We start from the raw sequence: 13790 nt of genomic DNA on the forward strand, positions 1-13790 counted from the left end.
AATCCTAGAATCATAGAATGGTTTGGGTTGGAAGGAACCTTAAAGATCATCCAGTTCCAACCCCTCTCCCACGGGCAGGGACACCTTCCACTAGACCAGGTAGCTCAAAGCACCATGCAACCTGGCCTTGAACACTGCCAGGGATGAAGTCCTTCTGTTCAGGCTGTGTTTAAGCAGCACCAGGGTAATTTCTTACAGTGGGGCATTTTCATCAATTCAGTAACTCCAAAGCTGTAGCATTACAGCAGTATGAAGCATTGCCTTAGTTTTTCAGCTCCCAGAAAACAGCTGCTTGGTCAGGGAAATTAACTGAAGTTAAATCCACTCCCGTTTTTAGACATTTATTAAATAATTTGGCATTGTTAAGACTGTCTCAATAGACTTTAGCAGAGCACCAATAGTTTAAATGAAAAAATCCTAAGGAAACATGAACATACATGTCATATAATAGTAAGTCTTAGTCCTAGTTTTTCTACAATCAAAAAAATACAAAATAGTAAGGGTTAATTTTTTTCAATATCTTTGCACCCCATCGTCACCCCACCCCCCCCAGTATCTCCTTCCTTCTCACTTTCAAGTTATTTTCCATAGGAAAAATAATATAAGTATTTTGGATGTCTTCCTTAAACTAATCCAAAGGAAAAAAGAACAAACAAAACCCAACAAAAAAAAAAAAAAAAAAAAAAAAAAACCAAACACCCCAAACCCCAAAACAAGTCCAGGCACATATTTAAGTAATAACCTCCTGCTGAAACTACCAAAGTTGGTGCTCTCTAACAGTGAATGTGCAATATAGTTTTCCCTTCCTGTACCTGTTATGCTTCTTTCAGTATGTCATAGTTCTGTCACTTTTTTCAGGCTCTCACCCAAAAGTTAATGAAGACTGGGTTTTTGTGCTCCCTAAGTCAGTGAGATTTCTGGGGAATATTTTTGGTCAAGGAGGTTCAAAAAAGTTGGAATTTGCATCTGGCCTTGCAGAAGGGCTTTGCCCTTGTTTCCTTTGCACCCTGTCTCAGACAAGAGTTATTGCCCCCACGCCTCAGACATTTATTCTTGCCTTAGAATGGCAGGGAAGAGAAGAAGCAGGAGAACCTTAAGACTCATTATTCTTCACTGCAGGTCTGGGAAAGGAAAAAAGAACTATGAGAAGAGAGGGATGCCAGACAATGCACCAGACCTCTTTTCTAAATCCTATTCAAGAGTAAGAGTTACCATCTCAGTCTTTGACTGATATGAAGCCAATCTGTGTCCCAAAATTCGTCCCATCACGAAAGTGAGAGTAAAATTTATCAGGGTGGCATGCAGTACAGAAAGTGATATTTTGGTTCTGGTCTGTGACAGAATCATCTTGGATGTTCTCAGGAAGAATCCCACCCCTCTCCAGAAGAATCCTTGAAGGAAGAAAGACAAACAGAAAATAATATTTTTTGTACATTGTCACATTCCTTAAGACACTATCATTCAGACAGTACTTCCAAGTACCAATTGAACAAACTGTGCTAATATTGTGACTGGTCTTTCATTTGCTTTTTTTCTTTTTTCTAGTATTAGAATGGAACAATTGATTTTCTGCAGCCAGTAAAACACATTTAATTTGAATATTTGTCTATAATCCATAAACTAACAGTAAAAAAGCAAAATAATGGTTGAAACCCAGCAAAAGAGAGCAGATACTATTCATTCAAAGGTATCATTTGTTGATCTGCTGTCGTGGTTTAAACTAAATCTGCACAGTTCCCTCACTTATTCCCAGAGTCCCACACACTCCCCTGTTTCCCCCCCCCCGCGCCCCCACCTTCCCACTCCCGGAGGGATGGGGAGGAGAGCTGGAGGAATACAACTCCCACAGATTGAGGTAAAATCAGTCCAGCAATTAAGGTATAACACAAATCACTACTGCTACCACTAACAAATCAATGTTAGAGGAAATAAACAGGGAGAGAGAATACGATACCACCCACCCAAACGAGCCCAGCCTGGAAGAGAGAACTAACCCCTCCCCTCCTGGCCAGCTTCCAGTTCCATCTCCAAGCCCAACCCGGAGGAGATTTAACCCCTTCCCTTCCAACCAGTTTCCAGTCCCCTCCCCGAGCAGGACGTGCTGTGGTATGGAATACCTCCCCGACTAGCCCAGACCAGGCGCCCTATCTCTCCCTCCTCCCTGGCAGAGCATGAGCTACTGCTGAACCCATGACATCTGCAAAATACTAGAGAGTACTTTAAGCTGGTGAGGACCCTCACCGTAATAGTGCTGGACAATACAATATCAAAATAGTTATCAATAACTAATGTGGAATTCATCTTTGTTCATGCAGTAGGCTTACCGTGTTGCTCTTCTAATATCAATATAAGGATTTGCAGAGTCAAACAGTCTCACACACTTTGGATCAATTCTGTGGAATTCTGCCGCTGACTCGTGAGGAAGTTTATAGCAGCAAGGTCCTACAGACGGGCCCAGCACCACAAGGATATCTTTCAAGTTAGAGCCATATGCAGATACCATAGCATTCACTGTGGCCATAGAAACTCCTAACAGTGTGCCTTTCCATCCTGTGAGAAATGAGAGGTTGAAGAAATAATTGTATAAATTGTCTCTAATTTTATAGTATTGAAAATATATGTTATTATTAAAGGTAGAAACCAATAGATATATTTACATCTGAAAGAAATATATCTAATAACAAATAATTATTTTTTTTAAAAAAAACACAACACATTAACTGCTGATATAATTTAGTGGAGATGGAAACTAGAGAGGAGAGTTTAGATTAGGATTCCAGAATTCCTTTTCCCAGTGTCGTGGTTTGGGCTATTAGAATGTAACTTACAGCTCTTCCGTGCTTGAAACATCAAAATGGGAATACGACAGCAGAAATATGTTACAGTCAGAAGCTTATTCTTATGGTGATATGGTGAAAACTGTTTTAGTGTTGTTTTAGAGAAAATAAACCAAGAGGCTTAAGCTAGAGATATTGTTTGGCATAGATAGAAGACAGCCCAGCTTTGCACTATGGTACTGTTTGGGACAAAAGAAAGCCCAGCTTTGACTTCTTGTATCTCAGTTTGGGCTGCATCAAAAGGAGCGTGACCAGCAGGTCAAAGGAGGTGATCCTGCCCCTCTACTCTGCTCTTGTGAGACCTCACTTGGAGTATTGTGTGCAGTTCTGGTGTCCTCAGCATAAAAAGGACATGGAACTGTTGGAACAAGTCCAGAGGAGGGCCACGAGGATGATCAGGGGACTGGAGCACCTCCCATATGAAGATAGGCTGAGAAAGGTGGGGCTGCTCAGCCTGGAGAAAGCTGCGTGGAGACCTCATAGCAGCCTTCCAGTATCTGAAGGGGGCCTACAGGGATGCTGGTGAGGGACTATTCATTAGGGACTGTAGTGATAGGACAACGGGTAACGGTTTCAAACTTAAACAGCAGAGATTTAGATTGGATATAAGGAAGAAATTCTTTACTGCTAGGGTGGTGAGGCACTGGAATGGGTTTCCCAGGGAGGCAGTGAATGCTCCATCCCTGGCAGTGTTCAAAACCAGGTTGGATGAAGCCTTGGGTGATATGGTTTAGTGTGAGGTGTCCCTGCCCATGCAGGGGGGTTGGAACTAGATGATCTTGAGGTCCTTTCCAATCTTAACTATTCTATGATTCTATGATTCCCAGGAAGCTTTGCATTGCACAGGGAGTGTGTCATAACAAAGGATAGCATATGTTAATTACTTTTCCTCTGCTTTTCCACATCCAAAGACCAAGTGACCTTATACCTAATTGTCTGTGATTTGTATACATAGCAACGTGTTGAAGTTAAACATGAACTGAGGTGGGGTAGGACAGACAGGAAAGGACTTAAGATAATTGGAAGCCTGGCAAGGACTGTGATGTGGGAATGACAGCCAAAACTTGGGAGATGTAAGGCAGGAATTCAGATTAGATGTGGGAGGTATGCTTGGAGAAGGCAGTGGTGTAGGCTGGGGAAACAATGTAGTATGTCAGGGACTAGGCAAATGAAGAGGCAGCAGAGAAAGGAGCAACTACAGATTAAAATATTTAACAATAATTAGGTTTGAACACTTGCAAAGTAAAACTCTTAAAACTTTCAAGAGCAGATAAAATTCTTTTCATCCCTTCTCCCTATTAAAAACTACAAAAGCCCCTCTCCTCCCAGACACAGGCCACAATTCTCAGTCCTCTCACCTTTTCCAACCTAAGCTGGCTAGGCAACGGGTGGGACACACACACCCCCACCCAACTTTACTGAAGTCAAAGTTTTGATCGTCTAATGATGACTCACAAGTTTGAATTTATTTTGGCTGATTTACTGAATGCATGAAGAATTGTGTGAATTAGGTAGTATTCACAAATTCTAGGCAGAGGTGAAGCTTCCTGCCATATCGAGGGGTGTACTGGCATCAAAGCTGAGGAGAAACTCTCAGCTGTGCAGCCTCCTTCACCTTATAAATACAGACTTTTTTATAAAATGAAATAGCCCCAACAGGAAAATCTCCCCATAGGATATGTGTTCTCACCCAACAGCTGAGATATCTTCTGAAATCAGACATAACTCCAGGTTGTGCTAACCATCTTTGCTTTAGTTTTACTCTCATTAGGTTTTACAGACAAGAATTTCTTCTGATCCAAAATGATTATTGGGGGCATTTGCTTTAGAGCTTTTTTTTAATGCAGGGAGTAAGATAGATCACAAAGAAAATTACTTGGTTTTCACTACTGGATCAGAAAAATAAATGTATAAATATATAAATAATAATTATTACAGTTATAAAATACTTCAAAAATGATAGCTTGGGAAACAAAGTATTCTCAAGTCTAATCTTGTTTTGGCAGGGTGGAGGGTCTATACTGCTATGTGATCTTGCATTTATTCATTCTCACTCAGTACTCCTTTCATTGCTGATTTGTATTCCTTAGTCTGTAACTCCCTTTCTACCAGTAGTCTCCCAGTTATTTCAATCTCTGTGATTTAAAATTCCTACCAGAATGAGCAGCACCGCAGGCTTTCCTGACAGGATCAGCAAAGAGCACAGGTATGCAATCAGCACCTGGAGCTGCTATTGTAACACCTTTCTGATTCGTAACTATTCCATCATAGCTGTCAGGCTCGGTCTTTCCCATGATGCACACAGCATTAGCATGATCAACCTGTCAAGACAAAACCAGAACATGGGTAATGATATGTCAGCAAAAAACACCAAGAAACGCAGTTCTGACTAATGCAAAGATTTTTCTTTGGCGTGAAACATTTCTGCACCAACAGATTATGTGTAGCACTCCTTTGTTCAAATGTCATTCAGCTCTATCAATAGAAAGGCACCATAGGAGTGATACATTTTTCTTTCAAGAGAAACTTCTCTGATCATTTATCTGATTTTTCTAGTCTGTGGTAAGATAAATGTTAGAATGTACTTGGAAGAAACAGTGCTGCTTCTCCATATAGTGTCAAATGGCTGATGTTTGGACGGCTATTCCCACAGATAAACAGCCAGCATAGATATTTTAGCTGTCCTGCTTCTCACAGGTTCTTGCTGAGAAAGATAAGAATAATGCCTACAGTTTCAGTCTGTGATACATGAAAGAAGATCTGATCTATTTACAGAAATCCATTGTTTGATAAGATACCTTGACTCTGTGAAAAGTCTCTGGGTTAAATCCTGCAGCATTAGCTAGCCGGCGGAGATTTTCTTTAACAACAACTTGTGGGTCCCTCCGCTTGGAACTGCTGAAGAGATTGCAGGAGCTTAGAGTTGGTATGTAGGAGATCCCACCTGCCCTTGTGGTAAATCCATGTAGGAAGATATCATCTGGCAAGGCAAAAAGGACAACAAAAAATTGCTTTCAACACAAGACCACTTTAGATATTATATGGGTTTATACTGAACAGACCTGAAATCAGCCAGTTGAGTATTGCAATATGTTGTATTAGCTATGGCATTTAAATGTAAGGATTCTAAGTTTCCTTTTTGCTTGTAACCATAATCCTCTGAGGCCAGGTTAGAGGGGTTTGAGCAAGAAAGAATCCTGTCAGATTTAGCCTGACTTTTTGCAGAGTTGTAGTGCAAACCCTAGAGAAGGGGTAACTCACTAAGGTAAATTAGAGTTTTTTAAACAAATGTTCTAAGATGGAATCTCCCAACTTTTTTGGAAAACGAAGTACTAGTCCTCAAGACTTCACAGAATCTCAAACATCTTTCTCAGGCCACTAAAATGGCAAAAATTTCTAGTGTTATTAAAAAATCCTCTGTTTTTACCATGAGGATTATTTAGTGTGGTTTCATGTAGCAAACGCAAACCCTGCTGTGTGTGGTGATGGGGAGGAGGGGGTTTGTGTGTCCAATTTGAACACAGAAGATAGTCCAAAAACTAGTATTTTTGCTATCCTAACAGCTGACAAGTGACATAACAGATTCTCCTGGAAGGCATGCTAGGGCACATGAAAAACAACAAGGTGCTTGGTGACAGCCAGCATGGCTTCACGAAGGGGTAATCCTGCCTGACCAATTTGGTGGCCTTCTATGACGGGGCTACAGAAATGATGGACAGGGGTGGAGCAGTTGATGTCATCGACCTGGACTTGTGCAAAGCATTTGACACTGTCCCACATGATATCCTTGTCTCTAAATTGGAAAGACATCACTTTCACAGGAGGACCACTCAGTGGATAAAGAACTGGCTGGATCTCCGCACACAAAGAGTTGTGGTCAATGACTCAATGTCCGTCTGGAGACCAGTAACGAGTGGTGTCCCTCAGGGATTGGTGTTGGGACTGGTCTTGTTTAACATCTTTGTTGGTGACATGGACAGTGGGATTGAGTGTGCCCTCAGCAAGTCTGCCAATGACACCAAGCTGTGGGGCTCGGTTGATAGGCTGGAGGGAAGGAATGCCATCCAGAGGGACCTTGACATGCTTGTGAGTTGGGCTGATGCCAACCTCATGAAGTTTAACCATGCCAAGTGCAAGGTCCTACACCTGGGTCAGAGCAATCCCAGGCACAGCTACAGGTTGGGCAAAAAGGAAATTCATGGTAGTCCTGTGGAGAAGGACTTGGGGGTGTTGGTCAATGAGAAAATGAACATGAGCCAGCAGTGTGCACTCACAGCCCAGAAAGCCAACCGTATCCTGGGCTGCATCAAGAGGAGCGTGACCAGCAGGTCGAAGGAGGTGATCCTGCCTCTCTACTCTGCTCTTGGGAGACTTCACTTGGAGTATTGTGTGCAGTTCTGGTGTCCTCAGCATAAAAAGGACATGGAACTGTTAGAACAAGTCCAGAGGAGGGCCACGAGGATGATCAGGGGACTGGAGCACCTCCCGTATGAAGACAGGCTGAGAAAGGTGGGGCTGTTCAGCCTGGAGAAGAGAAGGCTGCGTGGAGAACTCATAGCAGCCTTCCAGTATCTGAAGGGGGCCTACAGGGATGCTGGTGAGGGACTACTCATTAGGGACTGTAGTGATAGGACAACGGGTAATGGTTTCAAACTTAAACAGCAGAGGCTTAGATTGGATATAAGGAAGAAATTCTTTACTGTTAGGGTGGTGAAGTACTGGAATGGGTTGCCCAGGGAGGTTGTGAATGCTCCATCCCTGGCAGTGTTCAAGATCAGGCTGGACAAAGCCTAAGGTGATATGGTTTAGTGTGAGGTGTCCCTGCCCATGGCAGGGGAGTTGGAACTAGATGATCTTAAGGTCCTTTCCAACCCTAACTATTCTATGATTCTATGAACTAGAGTTAAGATTAAAAATCTCTTATGCAGTGTGATCCTTTCAAAGTCACAGTGAAAACCCTGAAGCACAATGAAGGCAGAGATGCCTTTAAGTAACTCATGTTCCTTTCATGCTCTGGGTGATTTCAGACATATTTTTGGAGAAAGACAGTTCCAAATTTTTGCAGTAGCAAACCTCATCTTTCCCCTGATTACTCTGAAGTACAAGACCTGAAAATCTCACCACTTCAGAGACAGGCTGCAATAAAAAGTCATGCCATGGCAGGGATACTGAGAGACCAGTCTGATTAACAAAGCACACTTGAGGCTGTAGACCAGGAGAAACTCCTGTCCAGCCTTTCCAGAAGATGATGGCAGCTCCCTAAAGTGTCTAATTCTCACACAGAAGGAAGGACATTTTACTGTCTATAGTAACGCTCTCACTAAACCTGGACCTCTCTTTCCTCTGATCATGCCCCAGGCTTTGCCAGTCTTTTGCTGTATCTCTATTGACACTTCCTCCTCTTGCAGGCAAGATATACTATTACAACATCCCCTAGAGTTGTCTGCTGACTGAAGAAAATCTTACCCATTTTGCAATTCCCTTGAAGAAGTATGCTTGGAAACTAGTCTCTCTAAAATCTGTTAGCTGGGATCCTCTTTACCTGGAATGAGAGAAGATCTGAGGATGGTGAGCTCTCCTTTGAGGCTCGGCAGGCTTTCCAAGTACACCTGAATCTCGCTTTGGATGAGTGCCATGTCATGTATAGGAAGCGTTTGCCTTTCACTCCGAGTTTCAGCTATCTTCAGGTTTTCACAATCATGTGCCATGGGTAAATCCTCAAATTCAAACTGGTAGACTGCTGTAAAAAGATGATCTATATATACTTTCATTATGTCTTTTCTTAAGGTAGGCAGAATAACTTTAATAATGCTTAGGTCTTTTTCATCCAGGCTTTGTTTGATGGTGTACAAAGCAGCCGCTGTATTCGGGGCATATACCATCTCCAGTCTTTTCTTCAGACTCTGAAAACCACTCAGAGCTGGAAGCAAGGACTCTTTTTCACCATTCCTTTCACTTCCTTGCCTCTGGCAACTCATGACGTAAACAAATGGAGCAGGGATGGAAGAACATTTCTCAATAGTTTCCACTGTGTTACATAGCAGTTCTTGGATGTTGTTCTGCAAGTTGGCTGGTAGGCTGAACAGATCTACCAGTACTGCTTCCACCATACTGCAGAATACTTAAAGATTCTCACAACTGTCAAGTAGTCAGTAACAAAACATGAAAAACAAAGAAAAAGGCAAGACAGCATCATTAGTCCAAACCAGAATTATGTTATTAAGGCAAATAATTCAGTAATTACTGTCTTAGGATCTCCTCACTGCATCAAAAGAAACTGCAGCAAGAGAAAAGTAGCGGAAATGGGAATTACTATGTATGTATTAAGGTATTTAGATATTTCCCTTCCACCCTGCCTACCTCAGGCTTTTTCCAGGTCTGGGATGATACATAATATTAGATTTATTGAAACAATTAGTCCACATTAACCTAATGGGTCTTCTTGACCTCTGACTGTTGGGTCCTCCTCAAGTTCCCATGAGAGGAACCATATACAGAGGTCCCTCAGCTTGCTGGGACTAGAGAAGCTTCTGTAACAATTCTTTTGGAGGCATTTTACACACTTATGGCTGAGGTGGAGCCTATGTCTGCTACCCCTCCTGGTAGCAGGACATCTTTCCCACAGGCCTTGACAAGATGCTTTTTACTTCTCCCTTTTCTGGTATCAAAAGCATTGACTTGCTAATTTCTGACTTCTGTGTGGTGGGGCATATGACTGGTATAGTTCTTTTCAACATGAAAACATGAAGTCAGCATAGGTTACTGAATCTTTACTCACTAATGCAAGAAGTATGCATAACTACGTGAAAATAATATAACATGCATACATGGAATATTACATACAATATATATAATATGCATACATAATATGCATGATATATGCATAATATGCATATATAATGAAAATAATATAATGCACACAACTTCCTGCCTCAGCATTTCCATTACGCTAGCTGCACTCTCTATTTCAAAATCAAGACATGTTAAGCTTATCCAAAATAATCCCATAGTTCAGGGCTTTTCTTGTGGCCCATAGTGCGATTCCAGTTTTGGCGGAATTTTTTCCCTTTTCTGACCCTTCTGTTGATCTAAACCCAGCTAGGCCTGCCTGTGGAAACTCATCCATCTCTTCCTCTCTCTGTCACTATGAGAGCCTATTTTACATATCCTTTCAGAAGTGTTTTATATTATTTTCTCCAATAATTTTTCAGTTTCCAGTGCAAGCCTCCAGAGTTCTGGAACAAAAGACTAGATCTCTCTGCTTTGGGAAGCTTGAACAGAAAACTCGGATTTCATGACTAAGCACAGTGCTTGATCTAGAAGGAATACATGCAGCTTTATTACCAGTTGTAAAACCCCATAAACATTTAAGAGTATTCTTTAACACCGTAGTTTTTTCATACAGTAACAAATTGGGCATGCAGGAAGATTAACATTGCAACAACAAAGGGCTCAAGAATCTTTTAAGCCTTTGAAATAATGCTCTGCTACCAGAGCTAACCATACCAGAAAATGCTCCTGTCCCAAGTCCTCATTTGCCTGTAACTACATACATGATGTATGTATGGCCTCCCAGCACTTCATTATCCTGCAGAATTACTGCTTCTGTGTGTACTTGAGGCCTACTGCTATGGTGGACTTGGTGTCCTTGGCATTTTATGGCTCACAATGGATTCCCAGTTCCTATACTCAAAGGAGAGATCAAAGACCTTTCTTGTTTTAATGGATTGTCTATTCAGAGTAGGCTTTACAGAAAACATTCTCTATTTTCTTAACTATTCTTTCCCCCAGACTGGAAGAAAAATATTCCTGACTGAAAATGATGTTTTGCTTTCTGCAAGTTGAACACTTACAAAGATAAATTAGTGACTATCAAAACAGGTGAACTGAAAGTACCAAAATGTGACAGCAGATAAGAGCATTTGCCAAGGATTTTATGTTTCTTGATTTTGCTCAGAGTACTATTTACACACAGATGATTGATAATAGATTTTAGAGACAAGAGTTTGCTAAGAAAACATTGTCGAAACAGACTCATGTCAAAGACTGTGACTTGGGAAATCAGGGTATTTCCTTCCCTACCCTGACACTCTCTGTGGGAGGCCTGTATGAGTACGACATGATCCCTACCTAGGCACAGCTAATAGCCCCAGCAAAGATAGTACAACAGAGGGCTGTAGTGGGCAAATAAATTATTCCTCCACTTCAGATACATCAGTAGTAGAGGGGAAGTATATTTCACTGCTGTCCTCATACTTGTCCAGAAAAGTACCACCAAAGAAGGGGTGGAAGGAAGGTGTTTGCAGAGGGAAAGGCAATTGGTTCTATTATTAAGCTCTGTGTGTATTGCAAAAAGTCCACCGGAGCAATTATGGGGATGTACACAAAGAAACAATGGGACTGATTCACCTTTCAGTTTTGCATTACAGAGTTCTAGTGAGGTCAATGGTGTCAGAAGTAAAACTGCTTACACTCATAATAAAACTGCTTTCTAAGTTCCACAGCAAACCCCTCCTCAAAACAGAGGCTTGACAAGCACAGCAGTGTTTCAGCTCATGAGAAATGCATTCACAGTTATTTAGGTTTAAAGTAACATGCTCTACAGTCCCAGTGTTCCATGGGAAGTCTTACTGCATGTACCGCATCAGAAAAGATTATGTGCATTTGCTCATTTCAGTACACAATGCAAAACAAACACTTGCACAGACTTGAAGCCAAGACCACCCATTAGCTGTTTCACTCACTCCATGAAACTCTGTCAGCACAAATATTGGAAGGGTAAAAAGATTCTCTTGTACAGACATCAAGAAAAAGAAAATCAAAGAAAATGATAGTTAATGAGAGCAGAAGTGAGAAAGGCAACAATACTGAAAAAGAGAAAAGTGAATATAGAGAAGAAACAATGAAAGAAACAAAGCCAGGCTAAAGAGAAGAGACAGCCCAGGATGGAAAAAAAAATCCTAAAAGTGACTTTCAAATACCCTGGAAAACTAATTCTAAAACCACACCACTAGTCACAAGACTGCTGGCAATTTCTTGCACCTTTGAATCCTGTTGTCACCTTACAGGTACTCAGAAGAACAAGAAATAATTCACATCTGCCAGAGAGAGATGCCCAGGGAAAGAAAAGAGATCGTTAAAGCAGATCAGATGTGCAGGGGTAAGAGCACATTTGTGATAAAATTTCAGCAAAGACAAAAAAATGGGAGGAAAAATAAATACGTAAAAATGTCTTAAACAGGATTAAAATTAAACATTCAGCCTCTCTTAACTTAGATGTATTTAGGCAAGGTTGAAGAAACAGAACTGGTACTTACAATGAAAATATTGAAGTACATGCAGTTTTCATATACAAACTCAAAGTTTAAAACACAGGAATTTACTTACATAGGAACACAATCCTCTTAAACTCTCGAAAGATCTCATCTGATATAAGCACACACCACCAGCTTTATATATCATCTCACTGTCAGTCTTGATTTGTACAAGATGGAAATTCCTATTCTAGGTAAGATTGTAGTGGGAACCTGTATTTCTGCTTTATGACAAGACCCTCCTTTGCTGCTGTCAGTATCAACAGGAAATAACAGACTGTACTGAAAGGCACAAATATGATTAAGTGCCTGAGTAGTGTTAAACCCGGAAGCATCATTAACCCTGCCATGTAACTCACTGCTGTCATCACACATTCCAATGCATCAGCTTTGCACAATCTCAAACAGATTCAGAAACATACGGCATAGCAAAAGAGAGCAAGAACACAAAGAAGTTAAACTCCTGCAGACTGAAAGAGTTTCTTTTTCTGAGCTGTAACCGCATGCTCCAGTGCAGAATTTAGCAGTCTGTCAAGAAAAAGCATATTCAGAAGGAAGAACCCTGATAAAGAGGTTATGAGGCCAGTGTTCGGGGCCACAGGCCCAAAATAGTGATTCTAATTCCCCCAGGGAGCAGCCACAGTTTCTGTAGGCCTTTGTAAAAAAAGTCTGAATGTTTTGACAGGCCAATGGTCAAAAGGCAAGGGGGGGGGGGGGGGGGGGGGGGGGGGGGAAGAAGAGATGAGGGATGTATAAGATATGTCCAAGAATCCAATGATAATAAACACATCTTCTTAGCTGTGATAAAATCATAGTCATGACAGGTAAGTGTATGACAACTGCAGAAGGGGACAAGAAAATAAAAGTTGGGTTTTTTTTTTCACTAACAGAGGATAGTTCATAAAATGTGATTTCCAGTGAATTGCTGTTCTCTGTCATTTCTGCCGGGTCCAGACCACACCTTGGCACTTCCCCACCATTTCTCCTTTTGCTTTCCCTTCCACCAATCCCCGGGCAGAGGGATGAGAGCTAAATCCTCCTGGCTGTTCCTCCCAAAGGGAAGAGAAGTCAGTGTCCTGTCCTTCCTCACACAGGCACCTATTTTGATGAAACTTGCAGAAATCAGTTCTTTCTGAGGCTTTCCATGCCACTGTCTCACACGGCTGAAAAAGATCTTTAAAAATTAAAAGGGGGACTTGATGTAGAGAGACCAACACAACCATTTTCTTCCCTTTTACCAGGCTAACAAAGGAAAAATAACTACTGGGGTTATTTTTGGTGCAGAATGCTGAGAAAGAGCAAGGAAAAGGTCAGAAAATATCCACCATAAAAACCAGTATTGAAACGTATCCGGCCGAAGTATTATACTCAGCTCCTGCCATTTCAAAACAGGGATGAAATAAAAAGATTTTATGCAGAGATTATATCAAATACTAGCAAATTATGACAGAAAATGCAGTTAATACAATGAATTAGGTATCTTCGGGAACTTGGAAGGTAAATGAAGCTAAGCAAAACTGCCTCAGCCACAGGCAGAGCCAGGCTGCTCTGCCGCTACAGGCCCCGCTGCGGCGCACCCACCCGTTCCTGACAGGATGAGCTGTTCCCGGTCCTTCCTCCTTCTTCCATGAACGATCCC

The 13790-nt window shown here is 41.6% G+C and overlaps 1 protein-coding gene across 2 annotated transcripts; it reads right to left on the bottom strand.

Annotated features, from left to right (window-relative positions):
- Positions 1 to 673: 673 nt before the first annotated feature.
- On the bottom strand, positions 674 to 13790 carry LACC1 (laccase domain containing 1). Of its 2 annotated transcripts, none has more exons than XM_005147687.3 (6): positions 13733 to 13790; positions 8380 to 8975; positions 5636 to 5817; positions 4993 to 5158; positions 2325 to 2550; positions 674 to 1391 (listed from the first exon to the last, which is right to left on the bottom strand). In XM_005147687.3, the coding sequence occupies exons 2-6, from the start codon at positions 8945 to 8947 to the stop codon at positions 1217 to 1219; spliced, it is 1317 nt and encodes a 438-aa protein (XP_005147744.2). In that variant the 5' UTR covers positions 8948 to 8975; positions 13733 to 13790; the 3' UTR covers positions 674 to 1216. The 2 variants fall into 2 exon arrangements, with proteins under 2 accessions (XP_005147744.2, XP_030903587.2); XM_031047727.2 differs by lacking the exon at positions 13733 to 13790 and adding an exon at positions 12225 to 12341.

Source organism: Melopsittacus undulatus, chromosome 2 (assembly GCF_012275295.1).
Source record: "Melopsittacus undulatus isolate bMelUnd1 chromosome 2, bMelUnd1.mat.Z, whole genome shotgun sequence".
NCBI classification, from domain to species: domain Eukaryota; kingdom Metazoa; phylum Chordata; class Aves; order Psittaciformes; family Psittaculidae; genus Melopsittacus; species Melopsittacus undulatus.

What these genes read in the sequence shown, in the direction of transcription:
- LACC1 (XM_005147687.3), bottom strand. Translation starts at nt 8,947, where the DNA reads ATGGTGGAAGCAGTACTGGTAGATCTGTTCAGCCTACCAGCCAACTTG. An exon ending in AGACTTTTCACAGAGTCAAG is followed by an intron (nt 5,159 to 5,635) that starts GTATCTTATCAA and finishes TTGTCTTGACAG; the next exon opens with GTTGATCATGCTAATGCTGT. An exon ending in CTGCGGTGCTGCTCATTCTG is followed by an intron (nt 2,551 to 4,992) that starts GTAGGAATTTTA and finishes CATTTCTCACAG; the next exon opens with GATGGAAAGGCACACTGTTA.